Source organism: Meleagris gallopavo, chromosome 6, assembly GCF_000146605.3.
Source record: "Meleagris gallopavo isolate NT-WF06-2002-E0010 breed Aviagen turkey brand Nicholas breeding stock chromosome 6, Turkey_5.1, whole genome shotgun sequence".
In the NCBI taxonomy this organism is placed as follows: domain Eukaryota; kingdom Metazoa; phylum Chordata; class Aves; order Galliformes; family Phasianidae; genus Meleagris; species Meleagris gallopavo.
Window position 1 is genome coordinate 45,084,611 of NC_015016.2, and position 13,748 is coordinate 45,098,358.

Genomic DNA, 13,748 nt, shown 5'->3' on the forward strand with positions numbered 1-13,748 from the left:
AAAAAAGGGAGAAGAAGAAGAATATATGCATATTTAAATAACTATCAAGGGGAAAACAACTCTTTGTTAGTTCTTGCTTTCCTCGAATGGGTAGGGGTTGGAAATTCCCAAGTCACTGTTAGATCTCATTAATTAAGTGATGGAAGTTGTGTGCATCATCTCTTTGAATACAGGGTTGTTAAATAAAATGGGAAGATTACTTCCTCATTAAGAATTTTAGCTGACTAACTCTAAGCATTGTTTATGTGGTATTTTTTCATATTTGTAATTCTTGTATAAATGAGCAGATGGGAACATTTTGTGTGGAAAACTTCAGGAGCATTTAGGGAAGGAGTAAATTTTGAGTTTGTGTGCTCACTGGCTCTAGCATGAGTTTTTCAATTCATGTTTCAGTGAAAATATAATGTAAAATGTTTCTTCCTTCCTAATTCTGAATTCAGATTGAGCAAATATCCATGTCTGTATTGCTCTAATTTATTCCTATGACCTAAGGGAGATTTTAGTGTATGCAGTCCAGTGGTTTAGAACTGAAGAGGTGAGTGATTGCTTTCCTTCCTAGCCCACAAAACACTGGTTTAGATTCGAAAAAAAAGAGGAAAATAAGAAAGTGCAAGTAATTGAAGATGGGAGAAGGCAATCGCTGTCCTTTGCACTGTCTTCATAGAAAGATTTTTGTTTTTTCTGAAGTTCTTTTATCACTGGTTCTCCTACAATCCACATTCCTCCCTGGGAAATTCTGTAGTGTTTTTGCAGGAGGAAGATGTGCAGAGTAGTGTTTAACCTGGGTTACTTTAGGATTGGGAACACAGAAGTTTGCACTTACATTGAACAGAGATTACTGTGTCTAGCAGTGGCTACAAGCAGCATTCAGGACTAATTAGCATAACCTGGCAACTGATTTACATAGCTGAACATAGCACTGATGAATAATTTCTGATAGGCTGTCAATATCTGTCAAGACAAAAATAAAAGGTTTGTACCTTTAGTAGACTGTGGATACAGGTAAAGAAATGGTTTCTGCGCTTCAGCATAGAAATGTGGAAGATACTGTTAGGATTAATACAAGGAACTAGGGGAGCTTATTCCATTAGCTGTTATCTACAGACAGTACACCATTACTGTGATTAAGCATCTCAGTGTGAGCACACATTCTTACAACTGAAATCTATACATCCCTCAGAGATTGCCTTGGAAGCCAAGAGTAAGACAGTGGAGCCATTCAAGACAAATAGAGAGGAAAGCTTTATGCAGCTAGGACTGTGTGATAATGCTAAGTTGTCTCATTATAATTCCTACGCTGGAATTTATCCACGATAATGCTAATCTTGTGAAATGTGCTACTTTATTATTATTATTTATTTATTAATGGCATAAACAGACGTAATTTTCGATTTGCATCCTTTCCAGAAGGCTGAATTTTCATACCATCCTAAGCTGGTTAATAAATTCTTGGTGGTTTTGGTATGCTAACATGCACAGTGTAAGAGAGTAAGCTGTTAAACACTGCTCAGACCCTGAGGCTGAAAGATAGGTTTTACTCAATCTAATGGAAAAAAAATAAAAATGACCTGAAAAATTGTAGGTGGCAAACCTGCCTCCTTTGTATTTCTTGGCTTTTCATAAAGAGAAAAATGCAATAGACTTTATACTAAACAGATGTAACTAAGTTGCCTGGTTGTTTCCCATATATGTAATAAATTATGTTGTAGGTGGGGGTGTTTGCATACTTCTCAATTATTCACTACAGCATTTTAGATGATTTAGCTTTACATTACATTTCTAAACCCACTCTCAATCGGTTAAAATTTCAACCACAAACATTCAATGTGTTAAGAAAGAGGTGATTTTAGGAGGGAGGAAGAAGGAAGGAAGGAAACAAAACAGCTTGCATTCCTTTTGTTTTTGAAGAGTAATTGAAGATAATGTATTGTTTCAGCAGGCATATCTCCAGCTATTTGACTTAATAGAGTTTTGAATATCAAACCCTAGTTATCTTGGGATCCAAAGCGACAGAAACTTTTGAAACAACTGAGTATAACTGGATATATAGACTTGACTCAGGAAAATTTAATGCGTTGATGATGGCTTTTCCAATTGAACAGATAAAAATAATGATGATGGTAAGAGACCAAATGAGCCCTTGTTACTAAATGGAATGAGATTTCTCTTGCCCCCATTTGTTTTGTCAGTATTTCTGCATAATTTGAGATGCTAGAATGGAATGAAGGAAAGAGCTGTTCAGTCAACACTGGGTTAGATTTTTTTGTTTGTTTTCCACTATACTGCTTTTATTTCAACATTGCTTGAGAGTACAATTGTAAAATGAGTGCTAATGTTCTAATAGCTGCAGAGAGGTAGTTGGGTCTTTATATTCTCTGCTTGCCAGTATTTATCCAAATATATGTCTCTATAATATATGGCAATGAAGAGAATATGTGCAGCACAAACCTGAAGTTCTACCTGGAAAAGGTATTATAGAAATGGTGCCTGTGAGGTTCTGTGTTGACAGCTTCTCAACAGGTTTCCCACTGAAATGTGCTCATGGTTAGGCTCTAGTGGTGTTCCCCAGGACTTCATGCCCGAAATGTGGAAGACTTCAAATGTGTAGGAGGTCCTACCAAGTTGTTCATGCTGGGATTGACAGGAGTTGGGATAGCATTTGTGTGCCTGCCAGACCCAGCCTCTCAAAAGAACTTTTTTGGAATGCTTGAGAATGTCAGAAAGGGGAGTTTTCTCCCAGAAGCTGAAGTCTGTTGTGCTTTCTTCTGCGAGGAATGGTCTTGTACTGATCATAAAAGTGTCCTGGCTCATAAATGTGACTTGTGAAAAATGGAAGGTTGAACTAGGGAAATAGCCCTAAAGTACTTCTATCCTCTTCATCTGAGTGATGAACTGATACAAGTTAAAAGAAAGAAGAGCAAGTGAGTATTTCAGAAAACACAATCAACTCAGTAAGCATTTATTTTCCAGGTTTGACTTCTACTTTTCTACTGCATAGCTATTTCCCCCATAAAAATCTAGGATTGGAGGATATTCTTGATTCTCCATTATGAAGTAGTGAGCTTTGCATTGTATTGCTTGTCCTGCTGCAGGGAACCAGTGTACATATAAAATGAATAGGCTGTGTGTGCTATCCTGATCCCCAAATCTTTGTCTGCTTTTAAAGTGACAGCAGACATCTTAATGAACAATTTTTGCTTTCTAATATTTCTAATCTTTTATGTGACTATGAATTACTGACTGGCAAAAACCAACCCATACATCTAAAGATAAAACAGATGAAATAGTGGAATCCCACGTTTCTACAACTTTGTGGCCTGCAGAATCAATGGGAGGAAAAGTAGCCAACCTGTGCTTCTGTCAGTGAGGTAGGTGGATCTGATCCTGAGTACGCTGCAGAAGCAGATTGGCAGAAGAATAAATCTGTGCTGATCTTTAGCATTGTTACGTAGTCAGTTCTCTGAGAGCAAATTCACTTTTAAAGTCTTTTACAGCTGAGTCTTGCAGAATAGAAATATCATCGTAGAGCAACTAGGGAGATCTTCCGGTGTGAGAATGAGTGGAGCTGAAGACATTGAAAAGGTGGTAGTGATAAAAAAAAAGACTAGCAGAAGACAAATGTTTTTGATGGAGACATATCTTTGGGTCATCTTTTCTTTTTTTTTGAGCAGTTCTGTGTTGTTTAAGAGCCTGTCCAAAGCCAGGAAAATGTTTGGATCTAAACGATGAACTACATGGAACATACTCATGTATTTTTAATTCCATCCCTTCAAAAGCTCGGTGATGTTAATATTTTGAGGAAATGTGTTTTTGTATGTAATGTGTGAAAGTGAACACTTGAAACTTGTATGCATGTGTGTGTGGAATCTGACAACTCTTAGTTATGTTTGGTGTGTTCATTCAATCATTCCATACTTTCTTTTCATAGATTCAGAATGTAACAAAAATTCACCTGAATTCAGCATGTTGAACCTATTTAATTTTTTATACTTTTGTCTGAGACCCTTTGTGTTCAGGACTCCACAAGATCCAACAGACTTAATATAGCTTTTGAATTTAGTAACTTTTTCTGCTTTTCATGATTTATTTTAAATAGTTCCATAGTGTTTGTATAAGTAGGTGTTGTGGTGGCTGTTCACATGTATCGCTGCATTTTTATGTAATTAGTACTTCCTGGCGTATAGTGGTACTCCAGTATTACTGAGGAGTCTACCAGCTATGGAATCACACAATCACCAAGGTTGGAAAAGACCTACAAGATCATCCAGTCCAACCATCCACCTATCACCAATAGCTCTCACTAAACCATGTCCCTCAACACAACGTCCAAAAGTTCCTTGAACATCTCCAGGGTCGGTGACTCCACCACCTCCCTGGGCAGCCCATTCCAGTGCCTGACCACTCTTTCAGAGAAGTACTATTTCCTAACATCCAGTCTGAATCTCCCCTGGCACAGCTTGAAGCCATTCCCTCTAGTCCTATCGCCATTTACATGAGAGAAAAAGACTCAGCTGAATGCCTTAGAAGCATAAATCTCCTTTTGGTAACTCCATTGCATAGTTACAGAAGTGAATGGCTGATAAGCCAGTCTCGTAGTGTTTACATTTGGATTTGAAATTCTTTGAAGCAGGACCTGTTTCCTTGTTACAGTTTTTCTGCTCAGCAAAAAGTCTGTTTGGCTGGACTCTTGCACAGCATGCTAACTTTTTGCACATCGTAAATCACAGGGATATGGATTATTTATGGAAAAATATTTATAGACTGATCTTATCTTTTTTGCAGAATCATGTAAACCCAGCCATGGACTTTACACAGACTCCTCCAGGAATGCTAGCCCTTGACAATATGCTGTACTTTGCTAAACATCACCAGGATGCTTATATACGGGTAAGACTTCTCTTTAAGGTCTGTGCCAGTCCCTGTTCATGCTGATTATGTCCTGTTTATGATTCCCTTTAAAGAGGAGGCTCAGAATCCCAATACCATTAACAAGAACTAGCTCTAGGAAGATAAACCACATTATGCTAAAACATGTATCACGACTGTAAAAGCTGAGCCAAATATTATAGATAGCAAATGCACTTTTTGCTTACGCCTGCAAAGAGAAGAGAGACATGCATTTTTTGGATGCATGATGGATGTCCATAAGATCAGAAATGAGTATTTGTACAGAATTCTCCTGTGTCTACCAAAACTGTCAAGGTTTTCTGTGGAAAGGAGGACTTGACCACCAAATACCTTAATAACTGGCTGACTTGGCAGTATCCTAAGAGTTAAGATGCTCCTACTGAAACTACTGCTGTAGGTGAGGTAGTGTTTGTAGAAAAATAGGTAAAAACCGTAATGATTCGTTTGTACGACCTGTTCTTGCCCTCTGCCCACTCTACTTCAAGAATAGATAAAACAAGCTATAATTGCATCCTTATGTGAAGAGGATACAACAGAATACTACTGGCAAAATAGAGCAACTTTTAGTGATCTGTGCTGAATTTGAATAATTGCCATGAACAAACCAATTTAGCTCCTATGGGAGTCGAAGATGATTTAACATCCCTCAAGAAGGTGTGCACGCACAGAGCTGCGTAAGGAAGGTTGTTTATGGAGACAGTAGACAGATACATCAATTGTTTCTGTTGAGCAGCGAGTGAGCTTTTAATATGAGCTTTTAATTCTGTAATATGCTCTACTGTGTAGTTTCTGCTCAAATTAGATGTCAAGGCTGTAATAGGTTTGTAAGGGGAGTACTAATATCCAGGCCAGAACGATCCTTAGGCGTAATGGAAAACCACAAGATTGTATGTTTTGGTCTGTAAATATTTCTGCTTCAATCTCAACGTAACACTGTTAGAAGACACTGTGGAAGCACACAGTACAGCAGTAGCTATTAAACTCCATCAACCCCTGAAATTAAGGTTATTTCCTGTACCAAGCAATAGTTATTTTTTCAGGTTAAACTATACTGAATTGAGCTTTTCTTAATAAAATATATTTGGATACATTTTCTCATTAAGATTTGGATTTCTCTTTTTAAATTTGGTTAAGATCTGTATGGTGTTACTTCATAGACTTCTTTTGAAAATTATAAATGCAATGAATGTGCCTAGTAGAAGCCAGTGTCCTAAACGAGAGACATATGTATTTTGAATAAATCTGAAAGAATTTAAAGAGGATAGAGACCTTCTTGAAAAGGAACTTTCACTGTCTTTTCAATTTTTTGCTTAGTTTGCATTTTCATATTGCAGATGTTGTTTTGAAAGGTCGATTCAGTGTAGCATGTAATCAGCCACTTTTTAGAAAGGACTTTGATGCTGGCTCAGCTTTGTTGATCTAATGTAGTATTTTTGCTCCTGCATTTCTGATAATTTGTGTGGTTATTTTTCTTTATTCTTGTATGATTTCTCTTACAAGACTGTCTGAGTGCGCCTCATGTTTTTTCCACTCGTGACAGAGGACACTAGAAATGCCATACCAACACACACTCAGATAAAATTGCTTGCCCAGAGTTGTACTGGAAACTGCTAGCACACCTTGGGAGTATGTTAGCCTACCCGTCATTCCAGAGTCCCACCTCATGCTCACACCAGCATTTCTGGCATGATAGCTCCCTCGTTATGATGGCCATTGTAGCATGAACACATCTGAGATGCAGGGCGATGCACAGCTCCTACAGTGCTGTGAGGCTTTGATTGCTAAAAACATCTTCTCATATGCTTGACTTCCTACCTGGTGAATGCTGATTCTCTGTGAGCTCAAATCTATCTGTTTCTTGTTTTGAATTCCTTTTCACACGTAACATTATTTAATTTTTCTTCATGTCCTTTGCCTTCCAAAGCTCTCGTAGCACCACTTTTCTCTACTTGTACAGACTGCTAATCTCACTTAATATCAGAAAGACAGTATCAGAAAACTGTGATGACTTCACTGAGTCCATCACTGTTGCTGGCAGTTAATGGGGCAGCACAAATCTCTATAGTCTGACCTCCTACTTTCTTAGGATGCCCAAGCCCTTAGTAAGGTACCTTGTATTACTGAAAAAAGTGGGTAAGGAAAAATAAGAAGGCAGGCAGAAAATAATCTCTTCCCTGTTATAACTGATTTTGCTTATAAATAATTTGCATAATAAATGGATTAGTTAGGTGAGAGGAGTGATTAAAGCTGAAGTTTCCTTCAACATGCAGAGGCAGTGGGGCTTCAAGACCAGTACCAAACAGAAATACTCATAGCATCAGTAAATAGGTTTGCAGTGTGTTGGGTATGAAGACAGTGGAGCAGATGGGGAACTGCATCTAGAAAGCAGAAAGCATTTCAGGGTGAAAACATGGATGTCACACATTGAAAAACAAAACAAAAATAAGCAATTTTAAAAAATTAATTCTTACCTCCCAGCAATACATTTATCTTATTTCTTTTTCCTCTCCTATGCGGTTATTCTTGACATTACACTCGTACATTACTTTGGGTTTATTGTTTTACTTAATGTCACTTTTCAGATAAACCATGTTGTTTTTATTTAGATTTTGAGTTAATTGTTTTTTAATATCACTTTGTCTGCTATATAATATGATTGGTGCTTCCAGAAGAAAGGTTTTTATACTGGAAAGGAAAGAAAAAAAAAGACCAGCATGTTTTCTTTGATTATGTGGTGTCCTTCAGCTGTCGTATGGATTTTTCCTTTTTAAATTCCTGTTGAATTCATCTCTTATTGAATTAGCTTTTCATTCTTGTTTTTTTTTCTTTCTATTAAATGTTTGATGCTATCAGTGTCTTCAGTAAAGTGCATTTCATTTTTTTCATGTTCAATTTAAATAATCAATTGCTATTATCAAGGGGTTTTGCTTTTAGAACGTGGTGACGTATGCTATATGGAATGCATTGATGGAAGAAATGTTGAACCTCTGCAAGAAACTACAAAAGTTTCCACAGGAAAAAACTGGCAGCTTCCCAAGCTACATAATTATAGGACAGTCAGAGTGTATAATTAAAGTTAACAGTGAAGAAAATGATTGGAATAAAGCTTTGTGTCAGATAATCTTTTTTTGTTCTTTTGGATCAGACACATCTTCCCCCCCTCCCCCACTCCCAACCTGGTTCTAATTTGTTCTTTTCCAAAACTACTTCAGTTTCAAGTTCTACTAATCTTAAAAATAAAATTATAAGTTACCATTTAAAACAGACTGCATTCAATGTAGACACCTTGAGATTTTTCTTGCTGGCAACAGTGTGCCTTTGAAACTTTTCTGAGTTATAAAATGAGTCGGATGAAAAATCTTTGCACGGAAATCTTGTTATGCCATCATTCCTATGAGTATCTCAACATATTGATATTCTGTTGTTGACTTGTTTGGGAACTCATGATGCAAAAGGATTCAGATTCATTTTCATTTTAAGATACAATGAGAGGTATAAATATCTGAAACAGAAATATTTTCTATGCAAGTGTAGGTATGATTTGTCTGATTTTTTATTTATTTTTTTTCTTTTATCAGAATCATAGAATGGCTTGTGTTTGGAGGGACCTTAAAAGTGTTCTAGTTCCAACCCCCTGTCACAGTTGCCACCCATCAGATCAGGCTGCCCAGGGCCCCATCCAAGCTAGCTGTGAGCACCTCCAGGCATGGGGCATCCACACCTTTTTGGGGCAGCCTGTGCCAGCACCTCACCACCCTCTGAATAAAGAATTTGCAACTAACATCAAGCCTAAATCTCCCCTTTTTTAGTTTAAAGCCATTTTCCTTTGTACTATCTCTATCAGACCGTGTAAAAAGTCAGTCTCCCTCCTGCTTATAAGCCTCCTGTAAGTACTGGAGGGCCACAGTGAGGTCTCCCCAGAGTCTTCTTCAAGCTGTACTGTTGTAAAATAATGAGATCTCCGTAGTTTATTGTGGAGAGCAAGCTAAAGGAACCAAATGAAAAAAAAACCTTGTATTTATAACTAAGACAAATCTGATAGTTGTTTGTTGCCTTGTGTTTAAGTCTGCCATATTTATGTCTAGGATGTTTCCATAGATACAGTAAGTTTGCAGTTTTAATAAGCTGACTCCTACAAGTGTGGTCAGTCTTTGTTTAGGTGTTCTTGATAGCAGTTAGCAAAAACAACATTACTTTTCCTGTAGTGATTGGGATGCTATTTATCGTGGATCTCGGCTAATTCAGGGGTTTTCAGGCAGAAAGAGAAGATGCCATTGGGTAAGTCAGTTCAGAGAAACTCCACCTTGCTTTTAAAGTACAACCATTGAAATGTTCCTTTAGTTTGTATTTTCCTCACAGGCATCTAAATATCATGATAATCTGTATCATGGAGGGAATTTAGAATTTTGCTAGAGGTGATTGTGTTTTACAGAAAGTGAGTCTCAAAGAAGTCATGTACAGCATTGCCTCTGGTGTGGTCCACGAGTCTCATTCTAAAGAACTTACTTTAGACAACTTACAAGTTGGTGACTTGTCTACATTTTTCCTCCAGTACTTATGACGAGACATATTCTAACAGATCTCTCTCCTTCCTGGAGTGAGATTCTGCCTTGAGAACAGTCATATCGTGTTTCCTGTTTCTGTGTAAGCCCAAAAGATTGGTGTTTCCACTAGAAACCACAAATAGATGTAGCAGCTCCAGGTCTGAGCACTGGTTATCCACCTGCTTGGATTCTGCTTAGTTGGCTATCTAAGTTTGCACACCATTATTTGCCATTTATTAGATGGCAAATCTAATACAAAAAATAAGTGTTCCATCAAAAGACATTATCTTGCTGCAGCCTGGAATTCAAGTGCCACTTCTGTAGAAGATGTTTCTGCCTTTCTCCTAACAATTGTATCTATTTCATGCAGATACTGGTTAGATACTACATGTAAAATTGGCAGTATAAAATAATGTCAACAGGGTGGGAAAACAATATTGAAATCCGTTCTGCAGTGTTGAGCTCATTGATCCCATGGTAAGTTTTGTAGTGAATTCATTGCCATTATGTTTTTGTGAATAATGTGCAAGATACTGAGTGGTATGTTACTAAATTTTCTGTTCTTGTATTTAAAGCAACATTGGACTTTGAGCTGATAGTTATTTTGATGAATTGAAAATTAGAAATTGAGCCTGTTTAGGGTCAGAAATAGAAAATCCCTCTGTACCTGCTGAGCTGGAAAATCAGTTATTCACAGAGGTGTGATGCAGAGATGCTACCCCAGCAGCTATTTGAGCTGCTGCTTTTGAGGTGGTTGAAGTTCTCTTCCCCTGAAGCTTTCAGAAGTCACGTTGGAGGAGCAGGTGCTATTTGTGAGCCCCTGTGATGCAGGCAGGAAGATTGCCCGCGTGCTGCAGAGACCTTTTGGAACTTTAATGGGTTGAGTCAGAGGCAGGCTGCGTGCCGGATACTTTCTAACCCATGCAGTCGTTGTATAGGAGGCTGCCTACACATCCTTCCGCCAATTCACAAAGTCTCTTCGTGCCTACTCATTCTATCCTGATCAGATATGAGTAGTCTAACATATAATTTCAGCATTTTCTGAAATAAAACTGAGCCTGATTTCTGCCATGCTTATTTTTTTAATTTTTTTTTTTTTTGGCAAGAAATGACTGGAAGGGAATGGAATTTATTTCTGTTCCTCTAACGATAGTGAGAAAGGCGAGCTTTGTTCTGTGTTCTTCCTGGTGTGCCTCATGAGACAATATAATTTTCCACCAAAGCCTTAATTGTCTGTACCTGGTGATTCCCAACTTGATAATGTGTGCTTCTCTTTTCTCTGCTATACCTGGGGAGAGAAGAATAGCTATTTAGTTGCACAATTTTTTCTCATTTACTCTGTTTGAAGCTCTTGAGATGCTGCCGACCTCATCCAGGTGAGACCAAGTTTGAAGCTTCTCACATGTATCCATACCACAGTAACAAAGCACTAGGAGGGCTTTTCTCCCATTGTGGGGAAAAGAAGCAGAAAATTAAAAGAAATTGCTACATTAGGCAGATACTGTAGGCTCTTGAAAAAGGAGAAGGCTGGGGAACATGCTATCCTTTCACATTTGCATGGGGCGTGGAGGGAGGAGGAATACTCGGTGTTTAATGTCAAGATGTCAAGCCTGGGCCTGTGGTGTGTGAAGACCATACCCTGATGCAGCTTCTGAAGACAGTACAGCAAGTGAGCCTTCTCATCTTTCTTGACTCTTGCCACCAAGCAATACTGTGCTCTGGTTGTTTTTGCAGGGAGTGGCAAAGGAAGAAGGAGGCTATACAACACTTCAAGGCGGGTCGCTGTATGTTTAGCTTGTTATAGGAAATATAGAAAATATAGAAAATTGTGCTTTGTATTAAAGTGTTTACATGCGAAGCAGAGTTGATTCCTAGGTGGAGCTGCTCACATGGAGCAACTGCAGAACCATCCACATTTCACTTCTAATAGTTTGGCACTAACTTTTCGGTTGCTTTAAAAGAAGAGGGGAAAATTCCGAGATGTTATAGAAGAAAACTAGTTGTTTGAAGTAGCTATCTGTGTTAGAAGTACTTTATTGCTGTAGAATCAAACATTGGTGTGAATGTTTGGACAGCTTGAATTCACCCTGGTACCTATATATTGCTATACAATAACATAATTTGATTCTCTTCCTTTTTTTCCCATTTCCCACTCCCAGTATGTCTCAGCTTATCTCTCAAATCCTGGCTTAACAAATGGCAAATCTAGTTCCTACCTGAGGAGGGCAGGCAGAATTGTTGCTTTGTTTTAGTTTTGCTGTGAGGAATTTCTGATCTCCCTCAGGAATCTGAAAGAAGGCTGAGATAAAGGGGAGAGGAGACATGGAAAATTGAAAATAAAATAATGAAGATAACAGAAGGAGGTTAGAGGCGACAGTGCTGAGCGAAGGATCTCAAAAGAATGCTGATGGTGAAGTTGAGAAAGATGAATTGCTGCCTCAGGAGGAAAGCAAAATGGAGAAGAGGATAAATTCAAAGTAAATCTGCCTGCAGCAGAGTACCTTATCCTCCTCAGGAAGCATATCCTTAGGATTTGCTTCCGAGAGTTACTTGCAGTATCTGAGTGAAATAGTAATGGTAAAGCCTGCCACATGTGATAAGAAAGCTTAGGAGAAGGAAAAGCAGTGTCAAAAGTAAGGAGGAGCATCCATGCAATTTTTTTTTCTATATTAAATAAATCAGATAATTCATTTTGAGCCTAGGTAGAATTTTAGCATATTTAGTATGTAGGTCTCTGAACCTCTTGATACTAACCTACAGGCTGCTAGGAAGCTTGGTCTGTGTTAACACAGAATTAATGTAGAAACAGTACAATGGAATGCACGTGGGGAAATGCTCCTTTCTAATAGTTCAGCAGTGCTTGTTGAACTGTCTGCTGTGGGACTTATTATAAGTATATATATAAGCAGTGTACCATGTTGTCTTTTGCTCTCTGTATTTACTTCCCAGTCGTAATGAATCTATTCTATTGCCAGGCTCCGAGGTTGATTCAGGAATCTAAGTATTTCTTCTGCAGTTGCTGTGGGCAGTGTATTCTGGGTCATTTTCATCTGTAATGTGAGAGATTAAGGGGTCGGCTAAGTTGATATTCCCTGTGAAGGAGCAATATTTATGCTTGGTGGTTTCATCTTCCTGAATTCTGATAAGGAAGCTTTTGAATGTTACACCGTTCTTTAAAACTTTTTCATCAGGCATTAACTCTTAGTTGCAAGCATAAACTTCATTATTGAAGGAGATGCAGATTTTTAAGTTCGTGGTAGTCAAAAATGGAAAATTCTTCATTTAGTCCATTGCCTCTTTGAGGAATCTGTTTTGTGCTCCCAAGGAAGTGATGGACTCGATGAATAATTCAGTGGAAGATTATAAAGAAACAATGTGAAGCTTTCTGCTGTAAAGTGAGAAAAACTTCTGATTGTGTTTCTTTCTGTTACTGGAGATTTTGCATTATTCTTCTGTGATGTTGGCATGGCATTTGAATTTATTTTTTACTATTGACATGTCACAAGTGTGTGCCTTGTATAGACTGATAAGCATGTACCTCAGTGATGCTGGGCACCAGTAATTATAATACAATGGGTAGCACAAAAAACTGCATTCTAAAAATGAGTCATACATATTCTGTAAGGAGGAATACTCTTCATCTTTCTAAATGTTTTGTTGGACTATTGGATGCTGAAAGACTGCCTTCCACTTTTGCCTTCAGAGGAAACAAGGTACTTCAGGTAACTCAGACAGCTAAATCCCAGAAGAAATTCAGCTGTCAGCAGCTGCTAACCAGCACTGCCTGAAATGTCTGCCTTGGAGACCATGCAAAGCCTTCCTTTCTCTTTCTGATCGCTTTGTTGTTATTTTTGTGTGTGTTATGTTTTTTGTTTAGTTGTTTTTAATAATTTCTTCTACTTGGAAATGATTCCCTTCCACTTTCAACAGGAAGTTGTAAATGAGAGGAGAAGTGCAATGGTAGTAATCTAAAAATACTAAGAACTGTACAGACTTGTGTTCTACTACAACTGTTTTCAAATTCCCATGCCTTAACTGCATACAGAGTTTCAATTGTAGAAATACCAAGTACGGGGGTAACACTGGCTTTGCTTTAAAATTTCAGCTCCTTACATTTTAAAAAAAAAAGTTATCATCTTTTTTTCCCTTCTGCTATTCAACACATCTCATTCTTCTTGCAGTGTAACTTTGTTCTCTGTTCTCATTCTATATATCATATGTCATTCTTGACTTGCATATTTCTGTTTGTTTTTTTTTTTTGTTTATTTGTAACTAACTTTTTTTGTTTATTTGTAA

General features: G+C 37.8%; 1 protein-coding gene across 4 annotated transcripts in view; it reads left to right on the top strand.

Annotated features, from left to right (window-relative positions):
• ELMO1 (engulfment and cell motility 1) overlaps positions 1-13,748 on the top strand; it is a 291,509-nt gene that overhangs the window by 127,099 nt on the left and 150,662 nt on the right. For all 4 annotated transcript variants that reach the window (XM_010713028.3, XM_019616661.2, XM_010713029.3 and 1 more), the window contains one exon: positions 4,783-4,887. In XM_010713028.3, coding sequence (XP_010711330.1) covers positions 4,783-4,887 — 105 coding nt within the window. The remainder of the gene's footprint in view (positions 1-4,782; positions 4,888-13,748) is intronic.